At 40.8% G+C, this 23258-nt stretch overlaps 1 protein-coding gene across 1 annotated transcript; it reads right to left on the bottom strand.

The window, feature by feature from the left end:
- Positions 1–437: 437 nt before the first annotated feature.
- Positions 438–16378, bottom strand: ssbp1 (single-stranded DNA binding protein 1). The gene is made up of 7 exons (XM_084330101.1): positions 16324–16378; positions 15580–15645; positions 11279–11339; positions 9898–10038; positions 6057–6156; positions 3526–3614; positions 438–3173 (listed from the first exon to the last, which is right to left on the bottom strand). Exons 2-7 carry the CDS (start codon positions 15601–15603, stop codon positions 3130–3132), a joined length of 459 nt encoding a protein of 152 aa, XP_084186227.1. The 5' UTR covers positions 15604–15645; positions 16324–16378; the 3' UTR covers positions 438–3129.
- Positions 16379–23258: the final 6880 nt, after the last annotated feature.

Below are 23258 nucleotides of genomic sequence, written 5' to 3'. Positions count from 1 at the left end.
ATCGTGGTCCACTTTGTGGTAATTTCACACCTTTAGCTTCAGCTACACAGAAAGCCGAGTAGGTCTTGCTGACATGTCTTGAAAGAATATGAGCTGCCGAATTGGAATTCCTGGTAAATATCAATGGGTGCTTGTTTCCAATTTGTATATTCATAGATCCTGGCATGAAACATGTTCATACAAATTGTCATTCAATATAGAACACTTCAAGGGTTTAAAATACACCTGGAGGGGATCTTAAAGTATCCAAATATTAACTTTAAGTATGAATCTTTAGGTGCAGCTGACCTTGGGTTACCTGGCTGCAACAACAGACCGTGAATTGCAGGCCGCCTGTGTAAATGTTCCAATTTCACTCAAACCTCCCCCAATGGATTTGACCACGACAGGTCTAATATGTGAACAGAAAATCAGCAGCAACACTCAGTGGTTTTGAACACAAAAATAAGGTATATTCTTAACAGAAGAGGATACAGGTAAATATAACAACATGATGAGTACTACATTATCTTAACACAAAACGGCAGGCGCCAGAATCCTTCCGTCTAGAAACAGCTGTAATCTCACCAAGCCTCTCTGGTGGGAGGAAATGACACGTGATATTCCGTTAGCCTGTGGACGTGAAACTATCTCGATTTCTAAGTAGAGCGGAGGCATGAGAGTAACACAAAAGGGACACGTGGAGGAAGAACTGAGAAGGGAGACACAAGACGAGTGGACATGTCCTCCAGACATCCAAGAAGGAGACAACATGATGCGCTTCGGGCAGAACTGCAGGCCGGTGGAACATCTTATAAGTAGACAGTTTTTCACCTCACAGAGAGCCTTGTATCTCACCTGTAATCTAAAAACGACAACAATCCCTACACCGTAAAGACCATCCGTTCTCATTCAGTACTTTTTACATTCAGAAAGACGCCAACATTATGGGAAATGCACTTAGTCTTCCCCAGAGTCAGACAAAAAGATAAGATACCCGTTTCCTCTCTGTGCGTTCACTAGAATAGCTATGCAGCTGCAAGCTAGCCTAGCTTAGCACAAATGAAATAGTAGGGGATACGGACCACTAGCCTAGCTGTTGGCCAAAAACCCATCTCAAGGAGTTTTCAGATTAGTCGTAATCTAGGCTAGCTTGCAGCCGGATAGCTTTCTAGTGAACGCACAGAGAGGAAACGGGTATCTATCTTCTTGTCTGACTCTGGAGACGACAGTAAGCACATTTCCCATAACATTGGCATGTTCCTTTAAAGTTATTCCTTGGCCAATGAAATGTTAAGTGAACATGAACAACTCTCACCCGAATTCAACAAAGAGTGCTAAAACTCAAAAGGTTTGTAATGTCATCAAGTCTGAAGCAAGAATATATATATATATATATATATATATATAAAAAGAATGTCAGAATACTAGCATTCTATGCTCTGCCAGACTTTGGTGCCAGTACTATTGAAGCCTATGGGAGATGCATGGAGAAGCAAAACCCACCAGCTAACTGAGGAATTATACATCAACCAATATATCAAACTTTAGCTAGTTAACAACGCAACTTGCCGATAACTGACATCCGAGGTAACAACCTGTTTAAACGATGCATTAAAAAAAAAAAAAAAAAAAAAATCTAACCCCAACTAACCTTACAATGTGCTTGTCCTAATATACTAACCTATACTGTAGCACTCAATGAACCGTGTTACTCAGATGACTTGTCGTACAGACCTTGTAAGTCGCTTTGGATAAAAGAGTCAGCTAAAGGACTAAATGTAAATGTTAATAAACGAGGAGATGGTCGATCCCATTAAACTCGATGTCGGCCGAAGTGAACGTTTTCCACACTTGGCACCAATGTGGAAATGATCATTTCCTTGGTCTGAAGCTGCTCCAATGAGACACAAGAGACACCCAGGGGAATGTTCTAAGTAAACGGGTCCAGTTTCTGCTTCAGAACCAAGAACTCTACTATAGAATGCCGCTCATTTGGGTAGAAGTAAAAATGGAACCACAAAATCTCCTGTTCATAGTCTACGGAGCAGCTCCAGACTTTTACACCTGATGACATCACAAGTTTGAGTCTTTACTTCTTTGGGTTTCTGGCTTTGGGAGAGAGAGTAGCGCGTGTTCGTAAATATTGCCTGAATTTCCCTGGGCCGTGGGAAATAACAGATTGGAATTAAGGCTGAGAGACGATATGCCATTTGGAAGAATCGATAAATCGGGACAAAATTATGGATAAAATATATACTTTTTTTAAATTCCCTTTTCTTAAAAAAGAAACGTATTTAACGTTAGTTCATGTGTGTGTCACGTGCACTCACTGTAGTTTTTGCGATGCTGTAGTTGGCCCACGACACACAAACTATAACGTATAATCGTTTCTTTTCTTTAATAAAAAAGTATTCAAATTTATGTAACACATGCAAAAAAAAACGATAAGTGACGCCACTTAACGATTTCACGCACCCACACATCAATAAGTGGTCTCAGTCTTAATTGGAATTCTCTATTTGGGTGGCGTTCCTCTATAAGCCCCACTGTAAGTTCCAAAAATCACCCGTTTCACAGACGTATAGCTCAAAGCCGGTCCTGGACTAAGAAGTCATCTTTCGAAAGGAGATACTTTGTAGTCTAGGACCAATGAATCCACGTTTTGTGATCGCCAAATGATCATCACGCAACATAACCATAACAGTGTATACAGTGGGCGTAACCATGATGCCCGGTTGTATCTCTAATTTTGCCTCTTTTCTTCCTGTACTTGACCGATGATATAAATGCTTCAAGGCCCTGCCACCAAGCCAAACAACAGTTATCACATTCTATAATGTAAAAAAAAAAAAAAAAGTATGCTAAATATGCTAAAAAGAACAGGGAATTGTAATTGTACACAGTATGAGTTGACAGTTCAGCATACTACTGTTGACAGCTTGAGACGCCAACCTGCTTTCACCAATAGGGGGAGCCAAAATCACAGCCACGGCGGTGTCACATCATATCTGGTCCCCTTTCGGATTGGATAACGCATAGTTCCTCTCTTTTTTTATTTTAGGTCCTCAAGTCTTTTTTTTGTGTACAGAGACAGGAGAGAAGTCCTATGGAACAAGTGTCTTCCCGTCTTCGAGGAGGAGGATCCTCTCAGACCTTGTCTCGCACGTTATCACTCAGGAATACAATGTTATCTAGAGGGAGAGAGGAAGTGGAGTCGTTAGAAAGAGCAGACAACCCTGAGAGCAGGCTGCTGTCCAGCTCTGCCACACCATGTAGCACACACTTGTGTGTGTGTGTCAGTTTTCTTTGACAATGATGCGTGTGTATGTACAGTATATGTGCGTATGCATGTATGTATATGTGTGTGTATGTATATATGTGTTTCCTTTGACAATGTGCATGTGTGTGTATGTACAGTATGTGTGTAACTATGTACTGCATGTACAGTATGTGTGTGTACAGTACATGTGTGTATGTACTGTATGTACAGTGTGTGTATATACAGTATGTATGCGTGTGTATGTCCAGTATGCGTGTTCCGACCTGCGATGATGGTGGTGGCCTGGCGTCTGACTTGGTTCTTGTCTACATACTCTCCATAGTCCAGCTTCCCCTCCACCAGGATTCTGGCCCTGCAGAACAACCCATTCCACATTTAAAATGTGCTATAGATGACATATCTATGTAGAGTAATCATCTGTAACACATCAAGGTGCAAAATAAAAGTGGGGCCACAGTGGCTAAGGAGGCATAGCGGTCGTCTGGTGATTCCCGGTTAGATTCCGGCTCCTTGAGCAAGACACTTAACACTTAACTGCTCCTGATGAGCAGGTTGGCACCTTGCATGGTTGCCTCTGCTGTTGGTGTGTGAATGCAAGTGAATGGGTGAATGAGAGACATAAGTTGTAAAGCGTTTTTGGATGAAAGCGGTTATATAAAGTCCATTCCATTCATTCCAAAGTATTGCTTTTCTTCCAAAGAAATGATCGATTCATTAATTTCTCATTTAAAAAATGTTGGCGGGTACAAAATGAATGTTGCAGGCCTGTATCCCCTCCCTACTTACCATTTCCCCACGTGGAATGCACCCGATTGGATCAATTACATGCTGGTGCTCTCTAGTGCGACATCTAGCGGCTGAATGTTATCTATAGCACCTTTAAAAACGTATTATTATTATTGTGCTTTTTTATTTTATTTACCGGTATATCAATTTCATACAATTTCCTTAAATTTGACAATATGAGTTAAGTTTATTTTTTTTTTATAATTTGTATTCTGCCATGAAACGTGTTTTGACGTCATTGCTGGCCATGCTCAAGTTGCCGGGGGACGCTGTACAGCGTCCTTATATCAATATTTCAAAAATCTGCGATCGGATTCATATGTCCCCTCCGCTGGCCTGAGATCCACCAGCAGGACCCACTGAGCTCTCTGGCGGTTCAGGAGCGCCATCTGGTGGCCGATCGGCGCAATCGCTTTAACAGGAAGTGGCATAGAGGTTGTGCTACATCCGTAGTACTTCCGGGTGCTCGCTATAGGTCCCGCGACTCTGGCTCGTCACGCTACACAGTGATCGATTGCCAATAACACGATAAACAACATGATTTGGACGTATATACCATTATACAAGCTGGAGATGGACCGGGTAAATTTACATCCCATAATGATAAGATTTCAACTCTACGATGATCGCCCAACGGCGCGCGGAGACTGGGGTGAGTTTCAGCGTGTAACGTTACCGTCTTCGATACTAACTGCTATTATCAACATTTGACCCACATTAGATGATTGGTATAACGCTGCCCACGGAATTATAAACGGCCCCTAGCCCATCCGGTCAACATCAGATGACGTGTAGTAACTTCTAGAAGTACGTCTAGTTGGAATTTTTTATATCGCGCTGATTGCCATAAAACTGTATTGCATCATCAATATAATGTATTTGGGGCTATAGATCACGTTCTGGAGAAAGCTGCAGAAAGAGATGAAAACATACTTATACATTAGACCATACTTTACTATGAATATGTGAATGAAAAAGTTTAACGTTGCTACACAATGAACAATACATATAGGACTTTGAATGGGCCATAATAATGGCAATGTAGCAATAGAATTTAAAAAGTTATAGCCCTGCAAAGAAGGGGACTTTCTCCATAGACAAATAGCGCTGGCAATCTATGGTATATCATGAATTTAACCTTAGGCAACCAAAGTGTTAAAAGTAAATAATAATAATAATAAAATAATAAAATAATTTACTTTCCAGCACCTCTTTCTTCCATCGTGTCTAGCACAGACTGACTTCCTAATCAATTATTTCCTTCCTTGCCTGGCTACCCCACATCCTAGAGTGAAAACATAAACATTACTTTTGGTTATTAAAAGTGCAGCCAATTGATTAATTAAAGCCAAATCATCCTGCTATGCCGGCATCACAAACTGGTGAAAACTAGGCTTTAGGTTTGAGGCGTGCCTATGTCATTTCCCTCCAGTGCCTAAATAAACATTTCAGGATTAACAACATGTCCCATCCGAGACAGAAAGCTGCTTCAACTTGTGATGAATCATCTTGGTTTATTAGTATCTCTGGGCGTTCTCACCCCTTCTTAACATACTGGTAGGGTTAGGTTCAGCTTGTGATGAATCATCTTGGTTTATTAGAGTATCTCTGGGCGTTCTCACCCCTTCTTCTTATTTTTTTTTTTGGATCTTTTCCCCCCTCCTTTTTCCTCCGATTTTCTCCTATCCCAATGTTAGTCGTTATGCCAATTCCCAATCCCCTTCCTGGTCGCTGCGCACTTACCCCCCAGTCGGTCTGGGAGAGTGGAGGCTACCACGTGCTTCCTCCGACACACGTCCAACCAATCAACCGCTTCTTTTCACCTGGCAGCGCGGATTCTCACTGAGAGGGCGTAGCGTGTGGAAGGATCACACTATCCCACTTAGATCCTATCCGCGTTTAGCAGGCGCCCCGACCGAACTGTAGGAGTCGCTGTTTACAACGACCCGGACCCACCCCGCCAGCTTCTCCCAGCCAAGCTGGTGACAACCCCGGAGCTGGTTCTCACCCCTTCTTAATATACGAGTAGGCGACGTCTCTCAGACCAGGCTTGAACACAGACACGCGATGCCACGTTGTCTTCTGACTGACGTCTCCTGTTGTGGTAACTGCGGATTAAACACACACACACACACACACACAGTCAGAAGATACGGTAACTAGGGCCGTCTTAAATACTTCGAAGCTTCGTTCGATGGGCATGGGATTCAAATATGAAAATAAAATTCGATTATGTAAAAAAATATATATATATTATTTTTTTTGCAAAATCAGCTCCGCCTCTCTTTGTTAACTTCAACAAGCAATGCTGTTTGTTATTTAAGATGAGGTCGGACTCGGCACTGACATTTGTGTTCATTGTGCTGCTTTTATAAAGCCTCAAATGACGGCTTACAATATTTCATGGAAGCAAAGTGTTTTGTTTGTCTAAGATTTAAACTTTACAGCACTGACAAAGTTGAACAAAGTGCTGTACAAGTTCCCACAACATAACTTTTTTTTTATATCATTTTTCATTTTTAATTTCGAAGCTTCGAATCTCAGCCCAGAAGCTTCGAATTCCAAAAAAAAAAATCGAAGGTCAGCCCTAACGGTAACGTAATCACGTCACGCCCACCAGTCAAGATCTTTCAGTATATTTTAGGCCTAGTGTTTGTTCCGATCGTTGCGATATGAAATAAATCCAATGCTATTTTGTAAACAATAATAATTATGTAGCCCATTTTCTTCACGCCATGCGTTCGAACGTCTCCGGTCATAGTTGCGCAGTTAACGCTCTGATAGGAGAAGGTGCGCCCAGAGTGAAACAGGGAGTCGTGTGGAAACAGTGAGGACAAGGCCGCAGCTACAGAAACCTTCTGAACGACCGCGGCGAGAGCATTTAGACTTGTTCAGATATTCACACCAGCTGACTAGAAGTGAACGAGCGAAACCCGACATTATACGATGCAATGAAAGACACCATCGACCGCAGGAGGTACCAGCTTGGCACTATGTAATACAAGGAACTCTCTCTGTGTTTCAAAGATTCATTCAGACACTTATTAGGGCTGCTCCATTATGGCAAAAATCACAAATCACGATCACTTTGATACTGAAATCACGGTTATTAAATCGATTTGAAAACATCATATGACGTCGACAACCAAATTTATTTCACCTTTCTTCTTGACCGAAGGCTGCCTTTCTGTCATCTACAAGTTACTAGGGGTGCACCGATGTATCGGTCGGGTATCGGTATCGGCTAGGGATGTCCGATATTATCGGCCGACCGATATTATCGGCAGTAAAATGTGATATCGGAAAATATCGGTATCGGTAAAAAAAAATAAAAAAATAAAAATTTAACATTTATTTAACCTTTATTTACCCAGGCAAGCAAGTAAGAACCAATTCTTATTTTATTTATTGTCAAAAGTATGCATGTTGGTTTAATTCAACAACAAGAGATATGTAATGTTAATTTTTACTTTTTTAATGATCATATTTTGCACAGATAATGCTTACATTTAGAAAGCCTTTTGAATGCATCCAGTGAAATTATTAGTTACCTGAAATTATTCAGTTTTTTTGGGGGGAAACCCTGCATATATCGGTATCAGTTGATATCGGTATCGGTATCGAAATTAAGAGTTGGACAATATCGGAATATCGGTATCGGTAAAAAAGCCAATATCGAGCATCCCTAGTATCGGCCAATAAGTGCCTTGTTGACTGCAATCGGCCTATCGGCCGATAAGCTCAAATGTGCCGATGGCAGTAGCCGATAAGTTCAGTTGCGTCCTGCACAACGCCGCCCCCAGTCCCCCACACACACACAAGCTACTGCATCAAAGTTACTACTAAATATTCAACATTCTCTTTTGAGACTCCGCTTCAGACTCTTATCATTTGGCACTAAAAGCTAAACATTGTCACCGATATGGCTGTCCGCAACAAGTCATTAATTGTGTACGCAAGGTAGTCGCTCAGTGACGACGCTAACATGAGCTAGGTTAGCTAGCATGAGCTACCGGGAGATGGAAAGACTAAAGTTACTGGTGAAAATGTGATTTACGTTGGAATACTCCTTTGCCAACTTGCTGTACTTTGCTTGCAGGTCTGCAGCCATTATTGCTAATTATGAATAGCCCCAACTTTAGCCAAGGTAACGTTATGGCTAAACCTTTAACGTTAGTTAACGCTAGCTTTCGGTTAGCTGTTCAATGCTAATAACACAACCAAGCGAACCCATCACAGCTCCCCGTCAACACCCCTCTCTCGGGAAGATGGCATTTAAGAAAGTATCTGCTGTTAAAATGACAAACATTCGTTTTGTGGCATTAACGTTATATAGTTAGTGTTACACGTTCAATAACATAAGCATAGTATTTACCCGAACTACTAGCTCAGTTCCTTCCGGTGCTCATAGAGCCCCGATAGTTGTACCCAATCCATTCTGCAATCTGTTAATAAAGTTTTCAATCAGACAAATGTATAGAAAGGCTTTGTTTTATTATAACATTCGTTGCAGTAAAATCATTATGTCTCATTTGGTCATCCTGTGGAGCGCTGGTCGGCGGGCAGCTAACGTAAGCTTGTTGTGGTTCTCGCAAGCAGATCAATGGCGGCATGCACGGAAGTAGAAAATGAATAAACGCTTGCCGATTGGTGGCAAGAACAGCAGGAGGTGGGTGCTAGCGGTGTGACGTAATTGGCCGAATCGACTGTCAATCAAAATTGTTCCATTGCATTGGTAGAGCTCTGGTTGAGACAATAGTATCCAGCTGCAGGCCGCCAGACCATACTGGGAGAGGGATAGTGCTACATGGCATGGTGGAATTAATACCATAAACATATTTCTTGATGTTTCCTTTTTTTAAGTAAGTAAAGAGGCCTACAAATACATACAAATATACAGTAGTTTCATTTAGAAAAAAAACAAAAAAAAAACAAAAAAAAATATATATATATAAAAAAATTATATTACAAATATATATTTTTTGCCACAAATATCGGTATCGGCCGATTGTGTTAGTTGAACAATCGGTATCGGTGGCAAATTTTCATATCGGTGCATCCCTACAAGTTACCAAAGACGTTTCAAAATAACTGGAGAAAACGCTCCGTGGCTCCCTCCTCCGTCTCAACACGATGCTGAAACTACTGTTTGGGCTTGAAGGGGAGCGCACTGGAAGGCAGGGTGTGCTGCATTTACAACACAAGACAAAACGAGAGCAACACGGCATGCGGCACAATACTGGTTTTTATCTAGATTATCTTGTTTTTTGTGATTGCGGGAAGTCAAAATCATAATTGTAAGGGCGGCTACGTGGTGCAGTGGGCAAGGCGCTCACCACGAATACTGGAGCGCTGGGTTCACCTGTTCGAGCCCAGCGCTCCACATTGCTTTCAGTTTAGCTGGTCGTCCGTACTAATACACATTGGCAGTATTAGGGGGTGGGAAACTGATGGGTGGGGATCGGGCGTTGTGGACAGCGACTCCTACAGGTCGGTTGGTGCGCCTGCGCGGTAGAATCAGGAAGCGATGGGGGCGGCGCCCCTCCAAAGCCCAAACCCTGAAAGATCGCGCCGCGCAGGCGAAAAGATGCGACTGCTGTTACCTCGAGTATCGGAGGGGACTCGTGCAATGTATGACTTAGTCCACATTGCAGCCGGCTTGTGGGAGGCAAGAAACAGCGTTCGAGATAGGGGAGGGTTGAATTGGATGATACGAAATTGGGATGGGAGAAAAATTGAAAATGGGAGAAAAAGTGGATAAAAAAAAATCATAATTGTAACTTGATTAGTCGGCCAGCCCTATCACTTATTCCATTTATTCTCCATCACCCTCATAGCTTCCTTCCTACCTGTGTCGCTGATCTGTGAGTCTCCAGTTCGCCACATCTCGTTGGTTGCCATGGAGAAGATGGTGACCGGGTTGCGACCCTCCACCTGCCTCATGACGGGGTCCTGACCCACCCGGCCCAACAGCTGGACGCGGTTCATCGCTGGAGAGAACACACACACCTATGTTTTAGGGTAGGGCTGCTCGATTATTTTCGACCAATATTGAGATCGCGATTATTTAACACGATTACTCATGGACCTTGGAAATAGGGATGCACCGATCCGATATTGATATCAGCCCCGATATGACTAAAATAGCTGGATCGGGTATTGGTAAAAAAAAAAAAATGTAATCAGATTTTTTATTTATTTTTTTATATATACAAATATAATAAAATAAGAAATAACAATTCAGTACATTTATATCTATGTGTTCATTTGTTAACATTTTGTTTCACCAAGTTAGGAAAGTAATATTTTAAGTCAAGCCTGATGTTGCCTCGCACAATTAATTAATTAATAGTTTATTAATTGAACAATGGGTATCGGATCTGTACTCGGTATCGGCCGATACCCAAAGCCCAGGTATCGGTATCGGGACTGAAAAAGTCGGATCGGTGCATCCCTACTTGGAAACAAACAAAAAGTGGATTTTCTTTAAATATAATTCAACTGGAAAAACGACCCGACTTAAAAACATGATTCATTTCCAAGCCCTACTTTAGGGCCAGGTAAAAATAAAGAAATAAATAAATCAATATTTAATCATTTAATTTGAGCAATCCAATATGGCTTGTTAAAACCCAGAGATGGCGGGGAGCTCCAGTAGCTCACCACGTACCGCGAGTGCTATTTCAGCGCCGTGGACAACCGTGCTCGTCACGGATCTGGGGCTGAGCAAGTTCGAATCCCGGACTGCAGCCGTGCCTTTCCCAGAGTGTCTTCCCCCCCATCTGAACCCTTTCAGCCTGCTTCTGTCGGTCGAACTTGACCAAGTATAAATGCGATAAACGTATAAAAGAGCCAGGAAAAAAAAAAAAAAAAAAAACCCAGAGATGGATCTTTTAAATCGATGCCTCATTTCCAGCGCTCCCCCCCATCCTGCGGATGTTACTCTACTTGCGTTGTGCCGGGTTTCTGCCTAACTACTACAGAAACTCGGTTGACCAAACGACGCTGGGCCCCATGAAACCAGCCGCGTCATCGAGGCTAATTGAGTCGATATCGAATTTAATCAAAATCAAACAGAATCGGGACCTTGTGACTTGAAAACAAAAAACGGATGACCGGTACAAACCCAGCCCTGCTATGCTTGTGAGGACATTTCATTGAAATGAGGAATTCACAATAAGCTATTTGATTTTTTTTTATTGAATGACACACACAACACTATGGACTTACATCTCTCCAGGAGGTGGTTGGGGGCATCTGTGCTCCGGTGTCTGACCAGCTGTCTAAACACCTGAGGAGAAAACACAGAAGATATATTATATGTTAGTTAATAGTTTAGTAGTCAGTTCATTAATTAATAGTCAATAATTACTAAATCAAACAACGGTGCCAAAGTGATTATTTTCTTTACTTTATCTTTTACTTACAGCCTACTTTTGGCCTAAATAAATGTCAAGTGTGTTTTGAGAGGCAGACAACAATTGAACTGACAAAATGTAACTATTCAAAAGTATTCTATCAAAATTAAGATATCCATGGTATTCTGTAAAGACTAAGCTATTTGTAGTATTCTATCACCATTAAACTATTCATAGTATCCTAACAAAATTAAGCTATTCGTAGTGTTCTATCAAAATTAAGCTATTCATTCATAGTATTCTATCACAGAATCACCGTGACACGCGATAATTATGTCGACTTATCGTATGATATATGGACATGAACTGGATCATTTAGCTGTCCTCGATATGGCCCATTGTGTTTACAGTTTACATAAGAATGTCACAATGTTAACCAGTCTGATCTGTCCTCTCCGTCATCCACTTTATATCTTAATTATTTTCCTTTTTTTTTATGTCATTGTCATCATCCACTTTATATCTATTTTTTTTATCCACTTTCTCCTTATTTTCTATGTTTCTCCCATCCCAATTTTCGTATTTCCAATTCTCCCCTCCCCCCCGTCTTGAACGTTGCTCGACTATGCCTCCCACTGGTCGGTCGTAGTATGGTAACAGAATTATGGTGGTGAAGCTCTGTAGTGTTTTTGTTATTTCTGTGTAAACTAATGAGTTATTGGGGAACTCATGTTATAGGTATAAGTATAGTGTATTTTGTTTTATGTTATTTTCGCTTGTGTCACTGTTTTTAAATATCACCTCTGCACATTGGGAGGCCGGTGAATAAAACAATCCAACGATACTTTAGTTTGTGGGGGTTTTAACTTTTTGTTATACATTTTATGTTATAAATGAGACCCCTGGTGCGGGAACATTTTGGGTTTAACCTCTTAAACTTATTTCATGTCATAAATAGATCCATACAGTCCGTAACAGTAATGTTGCAACGTTTCTTTTTCAAATGTAGCCAAGAGTAAAGACTAACTATCAAAAACAGCAGTCAATGTGTATATTTTCAGCACTACGTTTGTTTACCAATGATTTTAAATGTTATTAAAATCCCTGCGCATTGCACCGGAAACAGACGACTTAGACGCGAGAAGAAGAAGCACTCATAAAATCGTTGTAGTCCTAAAAAAGAGGAGACCCAGGGCTTTCAATGGACATGGAACATTTCATAAAACTACACTACCCAGCTCACACACCATCCGCCGACAAACTGAAGTCCAACCATTTTTCACATAATTTTTCTGACGTGATTTTCGTGTGTTTATATCTCACGGGTCGAACAAACTTCAACGCTATTGCCATAAAATACAACGTATATTGTTTCTTTACCTTGTGAATGTCGAAAACATGTATGGACATTCTCGAAGACACTCTGATGTCACGAGACCGCCGCCATCTTGGTATAGGGGGACCATATGGATTTCTACCATCAAATGCATGCGTTGAGGTCCGTTTTTATTACATGTTTTATCACATTCTTGTTCATTTCATAACATTTTCATACGATTTGTTTTGAAAATATTGAGGCCAACATGGCATTTCACTATTTTGAAAGCATTTCTGGTGATTCTAAGGCGAGATATGAGTCAAAGATCTCCCCCTGATTGACTTGACATAATGTCCATACAAAACACCTGCAGACATGGCCATCTCTCGAATACCCAAATTGAAGCTGCTGTGTTACGTTTTGTACTAATAACGAACACAGAAATCCAAATCGCAAGTTTTATATAATACCAGCTGATGCATCACGGAGGAAAAAGTGGCTGGTGGCTAACGTTCGGCTAACTCGCTCTGTGTTGTGGTCGTGGTAGCTACATGCTAAGCTAACGTTAATTACATAATATCGAACCGATAGGAGCTTATCTTATCTAATCTTACGTGGTGGTACCACGTGTGCCACTACCCGATCAAACATCCACGTAAGATTAGATAAAATAAGCTCCTATCTGTTCAATATTATGTAATTAACGTTAGCTTAGCATGTAGCTACCACGACCACAACACAGAGCGAGTTAGCCACCAGCCACTTTTTCCTCCGTAATGGTATAAAACTTGCGATTTGGATTTCTGTTTTTGTCATTAGTACAACGCGTAACACAGCAGCTCTTTGGCATTGTGAAGGACTGAAGAAAATTCTGCTTGATAGTCTTTAATTTGACGCTTTAACGATCCGTTTCTGCACTAAATGAACCGTACACAATGTACGAGGCGGGGCAGTTACCCCCCACGCTGCAGTTGCCTAGCAACAACAGGCAGGAAGTTGACTTCGAGAATTGGACATTATACAAAAGTAACTGCAATTACAGTAGATTTCATTCAGTCTTTGCTGCCCTCTAACGGCCACCTGATGGTACCACATCCAGATTTAACTCTGCCATTGGAAAGAGGAGATTTGGCCTGATCCATAGATGTATGACATGGCCATAATATGGTCATTTATAGGCCTGGCCGGAATCGGCAAAATTCAGTACTCGGTACAAAAAACCCTGTAAATCAGCTGTCCTTTGTTCATTTGCATATAATTTTTGTACACTTGTAGTCAGGAGAGGCTCAGTGTTTTAGGCATCAGACACAACGAGTCAGCAGGGGATGAGACCGGAGTACAAACTCCATCCGCGGCTCCGCCATCCACACCCTTCAGTGGCTACGCTTCTCTCTCCCGTGAACAAAGCATGGCTCGCAACTCACTTTTCAATGCTCCAAAGCCGTTTATTTGTGACAAACGGCAGATATAGAACGTTTCGACCCTTCCTGTCTTTTTCCAAGTAAAAGTTCAAGTGTTCATGTACTACTGTTTTTACAGTTTGGCTCAGCGCCAAGGAACAGAGGATGTGCGTTATTTATTTTTCTGTAGGCTTCTATCTCCCTCGTCCGTGCCATTTCCTCAACTTAATTAAAAAAATATTTAGACTACATAAAGACTACATTAGGTTACCAGTTGTCTATTCCAGTGAAAGTGCAACTTAACTGTAACTCTGCTGCACAAACCTATAAAATAGCTTTGCTGTCCGCATTTTCAGTTTATAATGTTGTCCGACTAAGTATTCTGTGGTTAAGTCATGACGTATCGACCTTCCTATAGACAGTTTCTGGGGCCAAGCTTCCTGCATTGGCCTTGGCTCCCGTCTTTTCAACACGGTTCAGTGCTGTGTGTCCCTTGTTATTTTAATAGATCCGAGTCATAAAAGAAACGATATGGGGTATGTTCTTACATTTACATTTACATTTAGTCATTTAGCTGACGCTTTTATCCAAAGCGACTTACAAGTTCTGTACGACAAGCCATCAGGAAGGGCACAACTCTATCAGCTGAGCAACAATGTTCATCAAAGTGTTGAGTGCTACAGTGTAGGTTAGTTTATTAGGACAAGTGCATGACAGTACGGTTAGTTAGGGTTAGATTTTTTATTTATTTATTTTTTTTAATTCAGATAATGGTTGAAGAAGTGCGTCTTTAGTCGACGGCGAAAGATTGGACGTGATTCGGCTGTCCTAACTGGGGTGGGTAGTTCATTCCACCATTGTGGGGCAAGGACTGAGAATAGGCGACTTCTCTTTGATGACCCTCCCGGAGCTTGGATAGGAGTAGGTCTGAGGCGGCCAGAAGATGCAGAGCGTAGGGGTCTTGAGGGTGTGTAGTTAGAGACCATTGACCGGAGGTAGGCGGGAGCGGTTCCCTTTGCCGCACGGTATGCTAGGTCGAGGGCCTTGAAGCGGATTCGTGCAGCAATGGGGAGCCAGTGCAGGTCCCTAAGAAGTGGGGTGACATGGGCCGACTTCGGTAGGTTTGAGATCAGGCGGGCCGCTGCGTTCTGAATGAGTTGAAGAGGCTTAGTGGCAGTGGCCGGGAGGCCAGCGAGCAGTGCATTGCAGTAGTCTTCTCCTAGTATCTCGCGCTATCGGAGCGTTTGGCCTCGGACATGATCAAACTTAACCAAAATGGTAAAGCTAGATTAGTATTTTACAAATTACGTTTTTTTTTATTCAATGAATGTGGGCATTCTCATATGCAAAAATGCTAAATGGGTTTTATTTCTATTGAAAAAAGTAATATACTCTGTGAATCAGTTATGACTCGAGTCCACTGGTTTCCGAGGGGCTCTGGGGTTCTTATCTTACCTGCACTGAGGCGGTTCTCAACATCCTGTGTGTTTGATGGACAGCTCCGTTTGCAGTGATGCGAAGCTACAGGAAAGAAAACTGAGGGTTAATAAATAAACTTTATTTGTATAGCACCTCTCGTGCAAGAATTGCAGAAATAAAGTTGTACAATAAAACAATGTTTATTTACTAGTACCTGATTGTATTTATATATATGAAGAAAAAAGGATATTTCGAATCATGATACACAATGATTGATTGAAAACTGTATTAACAGATTGCAGAATGGGTACAGTACAGTACAGCTCAATACATACAATTGTTAAGGGGATGCAGACCAGAGAAAGACTTTCGTCTTGTTTACATCAGGGTCCCCCATTTTCAATTCATCATATGATAATGTTGTCCAAATTAATGATAAAAGGCAAATATCTAAATCAGATTTCTGAAATGTTTGACCCCCACCCTGTGAATCTGTGCAACATGTTTGCAAGGTATTTGCAAAGACATTACGTGACCATCTGATAAGTATAAACTCAGTTGCTTCTCCTGATGTCGGAACACACACAGTGCGTGGTGTAATCATGTGGCTGATGGGACTCCCGCCATTGGATTTAGTAAGAAGACAACCACCAAACAATAGGTTACGTCTCCTACACAAAGACATTTCATCACAGGATACTGCAGGACTAAAGGACAGATTAGCCGCCTTGTGTTGCGGGGTGATGCGTAAAAACAGATAGAAATTAAATCGAAACTTACGAGATGCGAGACTTCTGTGCTGCAGACTTTAACACTGTAACCCTCACGCTGTGTCCGGTGCGTCTCAAACAAATGTCCGTGTTGATCGGCGTATATAACGTTCCCATTGGGGGTTCGGGTTCCGCGCTGGTATGGAAGATCAGATAGTACTGGACAGTTTATTTAGCACATTCCTACTGTCTACGATTATAGTTGAATTATATATTGATGTCAAATAGTTTAAAACTCATCATCTGCTTGACATAGGGACACGGATTATGATGAATTGAAAATGGGGGACCCTGATGTAAACAAGACGAAAGTCTTTCTCTTGATTGATTGATTGATTGATTGATTGATTGATTGATTGATTGAAAAGTTTATTAACAGATTGCAGAATGGGTACAGTACAGTACAGCTCAATACATACAATTGTTAAGGGGATGCAGACCAGAGAAAGACTTTCGTCTTGTTTACATCAGGGTCCCCCATTTTCAATTCATCATAACATGACATGATACATGACATACAGATAGACAGTAGGCTACTGCTACATCTATACATTTATGACATATCAGATTCGCAAATACAGTACTGTTTGTGATACAAAAAGTGTCCAGAAAAAGAGTGTATCATTTGACGTAGAAACTGTACATTTGAGGAGGTTGGGTGGGTGGGGTTGGGTGGGTGGGTGGGGGCTGTACATTGGAGGTGGGGGGGGGGGGTTTGGGTAGGGGACACACACACTACACTGTACATTGGAATACTGACAAAGCCATACTTGGTAATTTACTGTACAACTGGGTTAGGACATTTGTAGGGGCCAGTTTCGAATTGCAGTCTCCCGTGGGTGTTCTTTGAGTGTTTTTGAAAGTGGGTAGTGATTCACATTCCTTTACAGCTTTGGGTAGGGCATTCCACATTGATGTGGCATAATTGCGAAACGTGTTTAGTCCCTTGTTTGAGCCGAATCTGGGTTTAACATGATTTGTGGAGCTCCCTCTGGTGTTGTGATCGTGGTATTCACTGACCTTTGGGAAGTATTTTGACATGTACATGGGTACCTTGGTCGCGTAGTGTATCTTGTAGACCAGGCCCATTGCAAGTTGCTGTACTCTGTCGTCTACTCTAAGCCATCCTAGGTTGTCAAAGTGGGCAGGGGTGAGGTGGGTTCTAGGAGTCAGGTCAAGCAGTAGTCTGACTAGCTTTTTGAGATGTTTGTAATTTGTTTTTTAGTGCCTTTGAGGTGCTTTGGTACCATGAGGTGCAAGCATAGTCGTAGTACCCTTGAATGAGTGCTCCTGCCAGAGTCTTCAGGGTATTCTTGTTTACCAGAGAGGAGATCCGGTACAAGAATCGCGTTCGTTGGTTGACTTTTTTTTATTACATTGGATGCCATTTTGTCACAGGAAAGATTAGCCTCTGATTGATTGATTGATTGAAAAGTTTATTAACAGATTGCAGAATGGGTACAGTACAGTACATCTCAATACATACAATTGTTAAGGGGATGCAGACCAGAGAAAGACTTTCGTCTTGTTTACATCAGGGTCCCCCATTTTCAATTCATCATAACATATATGACATACATGAGTCACATGACATACAGATAGACAGTACTGCTACATCTATACATTTATGACATATCAGGTTTGCAAAAATACAGTACTGTTTGTGATACAAAAGTGTCCAGAAAAGGAGTGTATATACATTTGGCGTAGAAACTGTACATTGGAGGAGGTTGGTGGGGTGGGGTTGGGTGGGTTGGGTGAGGGCTGTACATTGGAGGTGGGGGGGGGGGGGGGGGGGGGTTGGGTAGGGGACACACACACATTTTACACTGTACATTGGAATATTGACAAAGCCTTACTTGGTCATTTACTGTACAACTAGGTTAGGACATTTGTAGGGGCCAGTTTCGAATTGCAGTCTCACGTAGGTGTTTTTTGAGAGTGTTTTTGAAGGTGGGTAGTGATTCACATTCCTTTACAGCTTTAGGCAGGGCGTTCCACATTGATGTGGCATAATTGGATGGAACCCAGGTAGGTAATTTCATCTTTCCTTGTGATAATATTGTCACCCACTGTAACCGAGAAGCCGTCGGTCTAGCTGAGTTTGTTATTTGAACCGAAGAGAATGGACTCTGTTTTGCCCATGTGTAATGATAGTTTGTTGTCGGCGAGCCATATGCAGATTTTGCCTAGTTCCGAGCTGAGGGCTTTTTCAACCTGTAACCAGCAGGTGGCGGTATCGTTTGCAATCGGAGAAGAAGCGAGAGGAATTCCAAGAAATTAATCTAAAGATAACATTAGATAAGATAAGATTAGATAATATTAGATAAGATAACACACACACACACACACACACACACACACACACACACACACACACACACACACACACACACACACACACACACACACACACACACACACACACACACACACACACACACACACACACACACACACACACACACACACACACACACACACACACTTCCAGGTGCAGGGGTGGCAGAATAAACAACACACAGACAGGTTGCAGTTTCCAAAATCATACTCTTTATTTTCTACTAAATAATAATCGCTTTCTGGCATTAATCTGTCGGCCGGGCGGCGTCTCCGCTCTGTGGCCTGTCGCTGCTACAGTTGTACAGTAAATGACCAAGTATGGCTTTGTCAGTATTCCAATGTAAAGTGTACAGTGTCCCCCCCCCACCTCCAGTGTACAGTCCCCGTCCCCCCCAACCCCACCCCACCTACCCAACCTCCTCCAATGTACAGTTTCTACGTTAAATGTATATACACTCTTTTCTGGAGACTTTTTGTATCACAAACAGTACTGTATTTGCAAATCTGGTATGTCATAAATGTATAGATGTAGCAGTACTGTCTATCTGTATGTCGTGTGTGTCATATATGTTATGATGAATTGAAAATGGGGGACCCTGATGTAAACAAGACGAAAGTCTTTCTCTGGTCTGCATCCCCTTAACAATTGTATGTATTGAGCTGTGCTGTACTGTACCCATTCTGCAATCTGTTAATAAAGTTTTCAATCAATCAATCAATTGCAAAGGCAAGCAGCCAACAATGCTAGAGGACCATGTAAATTCTATTCTATTCTAAATAAATGATCTAATATAATACAATAAAATAAGAAAATACACTCAAAGAACACATAGAGCAGAACATTTCTAAATTGAGAGTTCAACTTCCTTACACAAGCAGAAGATGAAAGATGCATTGGCCACAGCCATAACAGACATTCCATCCTCATTCCTCTGAAGCCTGCTTTCTTTATGGGTGCAAGTTGTGCAACCTATTTCTGGTGGTTCGCAGATGGCAACATTATAATATCTACTATAATTTAATGAGCTGGTGTCCCAGGGTGAGAGATTATTTATTTTAATTGGGCTCCACGCTGAAAACGTTAATTAACTTAAAAAACAAAGAAACTTCTCTAGGCTTTCCCTGTGACATTTCTTGAGCTGCCCTCATATTACCGTGTTGAAGTGTTTAATTCCCTGTCTCTCTCCTTGGCCCTGGGGGTCTAGTTCTTCTTGACTTATATTTTCAGAGATGTAGGCCACAATAACACGTCACTCCACTAGTACTTCACACCATGGACAACTGGTTGTGTGCATGGGCGCCACCATACCGTCTACAGATAGCTGGGCCATTGTAGCTACTAGCTACAGTATTCACAAGGAATCTATCAGAGATATGCCAGAACCACCAAAAAGTCCACTTTTAAAACGTGGATACGAGGACACTATCATAGATATAAAGTGGTAGATGGAGACATTTACAATAGCTTTCCACGGTATCAATCACCATTCACTGACAGTGGTGAAAATTAAATAGCTTCTCATGGTCAATGATATATACTGGTAGGTAGGTAATGATGATCAGACCAAGAAAAACCATGTGGTCTCCTTGATCTAAAACAGTTCTCACCCAGCCTGGACTGTGCTGCTAGCTGCCTGTCTTCAGCTACAGATAATGTCAGATCTAATAATACAACAGGGTCATTTTGACATACTACAAATAGGCCAAACTCAACTAATTGTGTACAGTACTCTCGTCACGTCAGTAAAAAAAATAAAAATACATTCGCAAACACAAAATTAGCAAACACAAAATACATGAGTACATGAGCTTCGAAGGAAAATACTGTCTGAGTCAGCAGGAAGGGCACTATTAGTTTAGTTTAGTTTATTCGGATCCCCATTAGCCATTGCCACAGGCATAGGCTACTATTACTGGGGTCCACACAAATCAATACAATACAATAAAATCAATACAATACAATCAATACAATACAATAAAACAATACAATACAATACACCTCAATAACACATTTTGATTTGATTTGATAACACATAAAATATTATAATAAAATATCTAAGTTCACAAATCACACATATACCCATCTTCTCAATCACCCACTATGTTTACTTAACTGACCGTACCATTCTTTCTTATATGATTTTTAAGGTGTTTTTTAAATGTCTGTTTTTTTTTCAACCCTAGTTAATGCAGGTGGTAAGGAATTCCATAGAGGGTGTGTTGAGTAAAATGAAAGTGTGCACTGACCTTGGGTTTTCAACATTTACACAATTATTTGATTCAATGGTGGGTTCTGTTTTATTTTATGCACCTGAATGTAATGCTATCCAGAACCGTGCCATGAGATACTTCTTGGGAGTCCATAAATAAATATACAGCAAAAGGGGCTATAGAAGGGGACATGGGTTGGGACTCATGCTTGGTCAAGCAAAAAGGTGAAATGGTTAGGTTATGGAACCGCCTGGTCCAGCTGCCAAATGACAGGGTGACAAAAAAGATATTTAACTGGGACAGAACACACGGTCATCCCTGGTCAAGAGAGATGTCCATGATTTTTTCTTCTGCTGACTTAAGTATGATTTTTATGAACAATCTGCAGTGTAAGGTTCACATAATCAACAATCCATCAGGATAAGTGGAAGGTGGAGATATGGAAAAAACCTAAACTTAGAAAATATGTTGTAATTAAAAATGAGTATTTTACTGAACCTTATGATGTAATGTTAAACTTAAAGAGAAGACTGAGGTCTCTGTGCCCATGAGGTCTGGCACCCTGCCATTGGCTGTGGAAGTGGGTAGATTCCAAGGTAAACCTGATGAGCGGTTGTGTGTTCTATGTGATCTGGGAGTGGTGGAAGATGAATATCATTTTGTTTTTTATTGCCCTTTGTACACCGATTTGAGGAGGGCTTTATTTGAGAAAATTCTAATTGTAAATCCAGATTTGTTTAGGCAGTCTGAGAGTTGTATGTTGAGTTGTTTTTTTGTGGAGGACATCTTCAGTATTGCAGGATTTTTGGAGAAAGCATGGCACTTGAGACAAAACACACTATATCCTATATAATTCTATATGAATTCCTCTTGTTTCTTTGTTTACATACATTGCTCAGCTTGTGTTATATTACGTTTTATTGTATTTTCTTTTATTTGTGGCCATCTTGGTCTATATAACCTATTGTCAATGTCATAATTTGTCAAGTAATTTGTCAAGTATACTATACTTATTGTTTATGTCTTGTAAGCCCATATGGGCTGGGCATACACCTGTATGTAAGACATAAAAAAAAAAAAATCAATCAATCAAATCATAGAATAAATAATCATTTTAATCAGTGAACATAATTAAAATAGTGAGCTCTTTATTATAAGGTTTGTATCTAGGTTAAAAATATTTTTTAGATGTTAATATCATATTTGAGAGGCATCCATTATGATTTGCAAATTATTTCATAGATTGAAAAAGTAAAATGTGCAGCTGCCTATAAGGTGTGAAAGACAAAAAATTAAAAATTAAAAACCTGCACTACCTCACCAAGCTGCACGTTGCTTTCTTGGGTGGTAACCACGATGGATCAGTCTATCTATATGGACATTGTTGATGCCATGTTGCCTCTGCTTTCCAGTTACAACAGATTTCCCTTGTATTTTACCCCCCCCCCCCCCACACACACACAGTTGACCACCTCAACACCTATTGCACACTTGTTGCAACCATCCTTGTTGTCCTTGCGGATCTCTCATTGAACTGTTGTCTTCTCATTGAATTGCCCTGGCCACCCTGGTGCACCCAAATCTGTATACCAAAGTTCAAAAGGGCTTAATAAAGTCAACAAACATCCCAGTTATATGTTACACAATTTATCCTGTAATCGAGAACTAGATCTAATACACATAAGACACTGAGGCTGTGATAAGGGGAGACCACCCACCTAGATAGGGGAAAAAATAATTAAGGATGAAATCATTTGCAAACATCTTAATTGTTTAGAATAGTCAAAAAAAAAAAAAAAATGTATTACAAATTTTTTGGTCGCATCATTTTATTACCCCAAAAGGGGCGTGGTCTATTCAAAATTGCCCCTTTTTGCATGTTACCCCAAACAAAATTTAGAAAAAATGTATGATATATAGATATTCTCTCATGGTTTTTCATGTTACTACATTAAATACAGAACTTTTTGCTAGAGGATTTTTTGATATGCCACCCGAACAGGAATTTATTATTTTATGACCCCCTAGTCATGCATTTCTTTTGCATACATTTTTTGTATAAAATGTTCTAAAAATCTGGATGAGTGATATATAAAAAAAAATCCTCTAGCAAAAAGTTGTGGTATATGGATAGGAGGAAACGTGGCCAGTTTGGTGTGTGGAGGTACTAGAGAAATTGAGATTTTTTGTTTTATGTGTATATAATACAAACTCATAAAATCTCATTTTGAGAAAAACGCCTTTAAAGTTTTGTATTGTCTGTAAATCAGGCTATGTATGACATATCAACAAACCCTTTGGCACAAAGAAGCAGGATGTAGATATGAATAAAGGTGGAAAGTTTGGTGTGTGTAGATGCTAGGGAAATGGTACATGTCTACCCTTTGGGAA

Source organism: Notolepis coatsorum (assembly GCF_963971535.1).
Source record: "Notolepis coatsorum genome assembly, chromosome: 15".
NCBI lineage: Eukaryota > Metazoa > Chordata > Actinopteri > Aulopiformes > Paralepididae > Notolepis > Notolepis coatsorum.
Note: the sequence above shows the minus strand (reverse complement) of the source record. Positions and strands in the feature narration are given on the sequence as shown.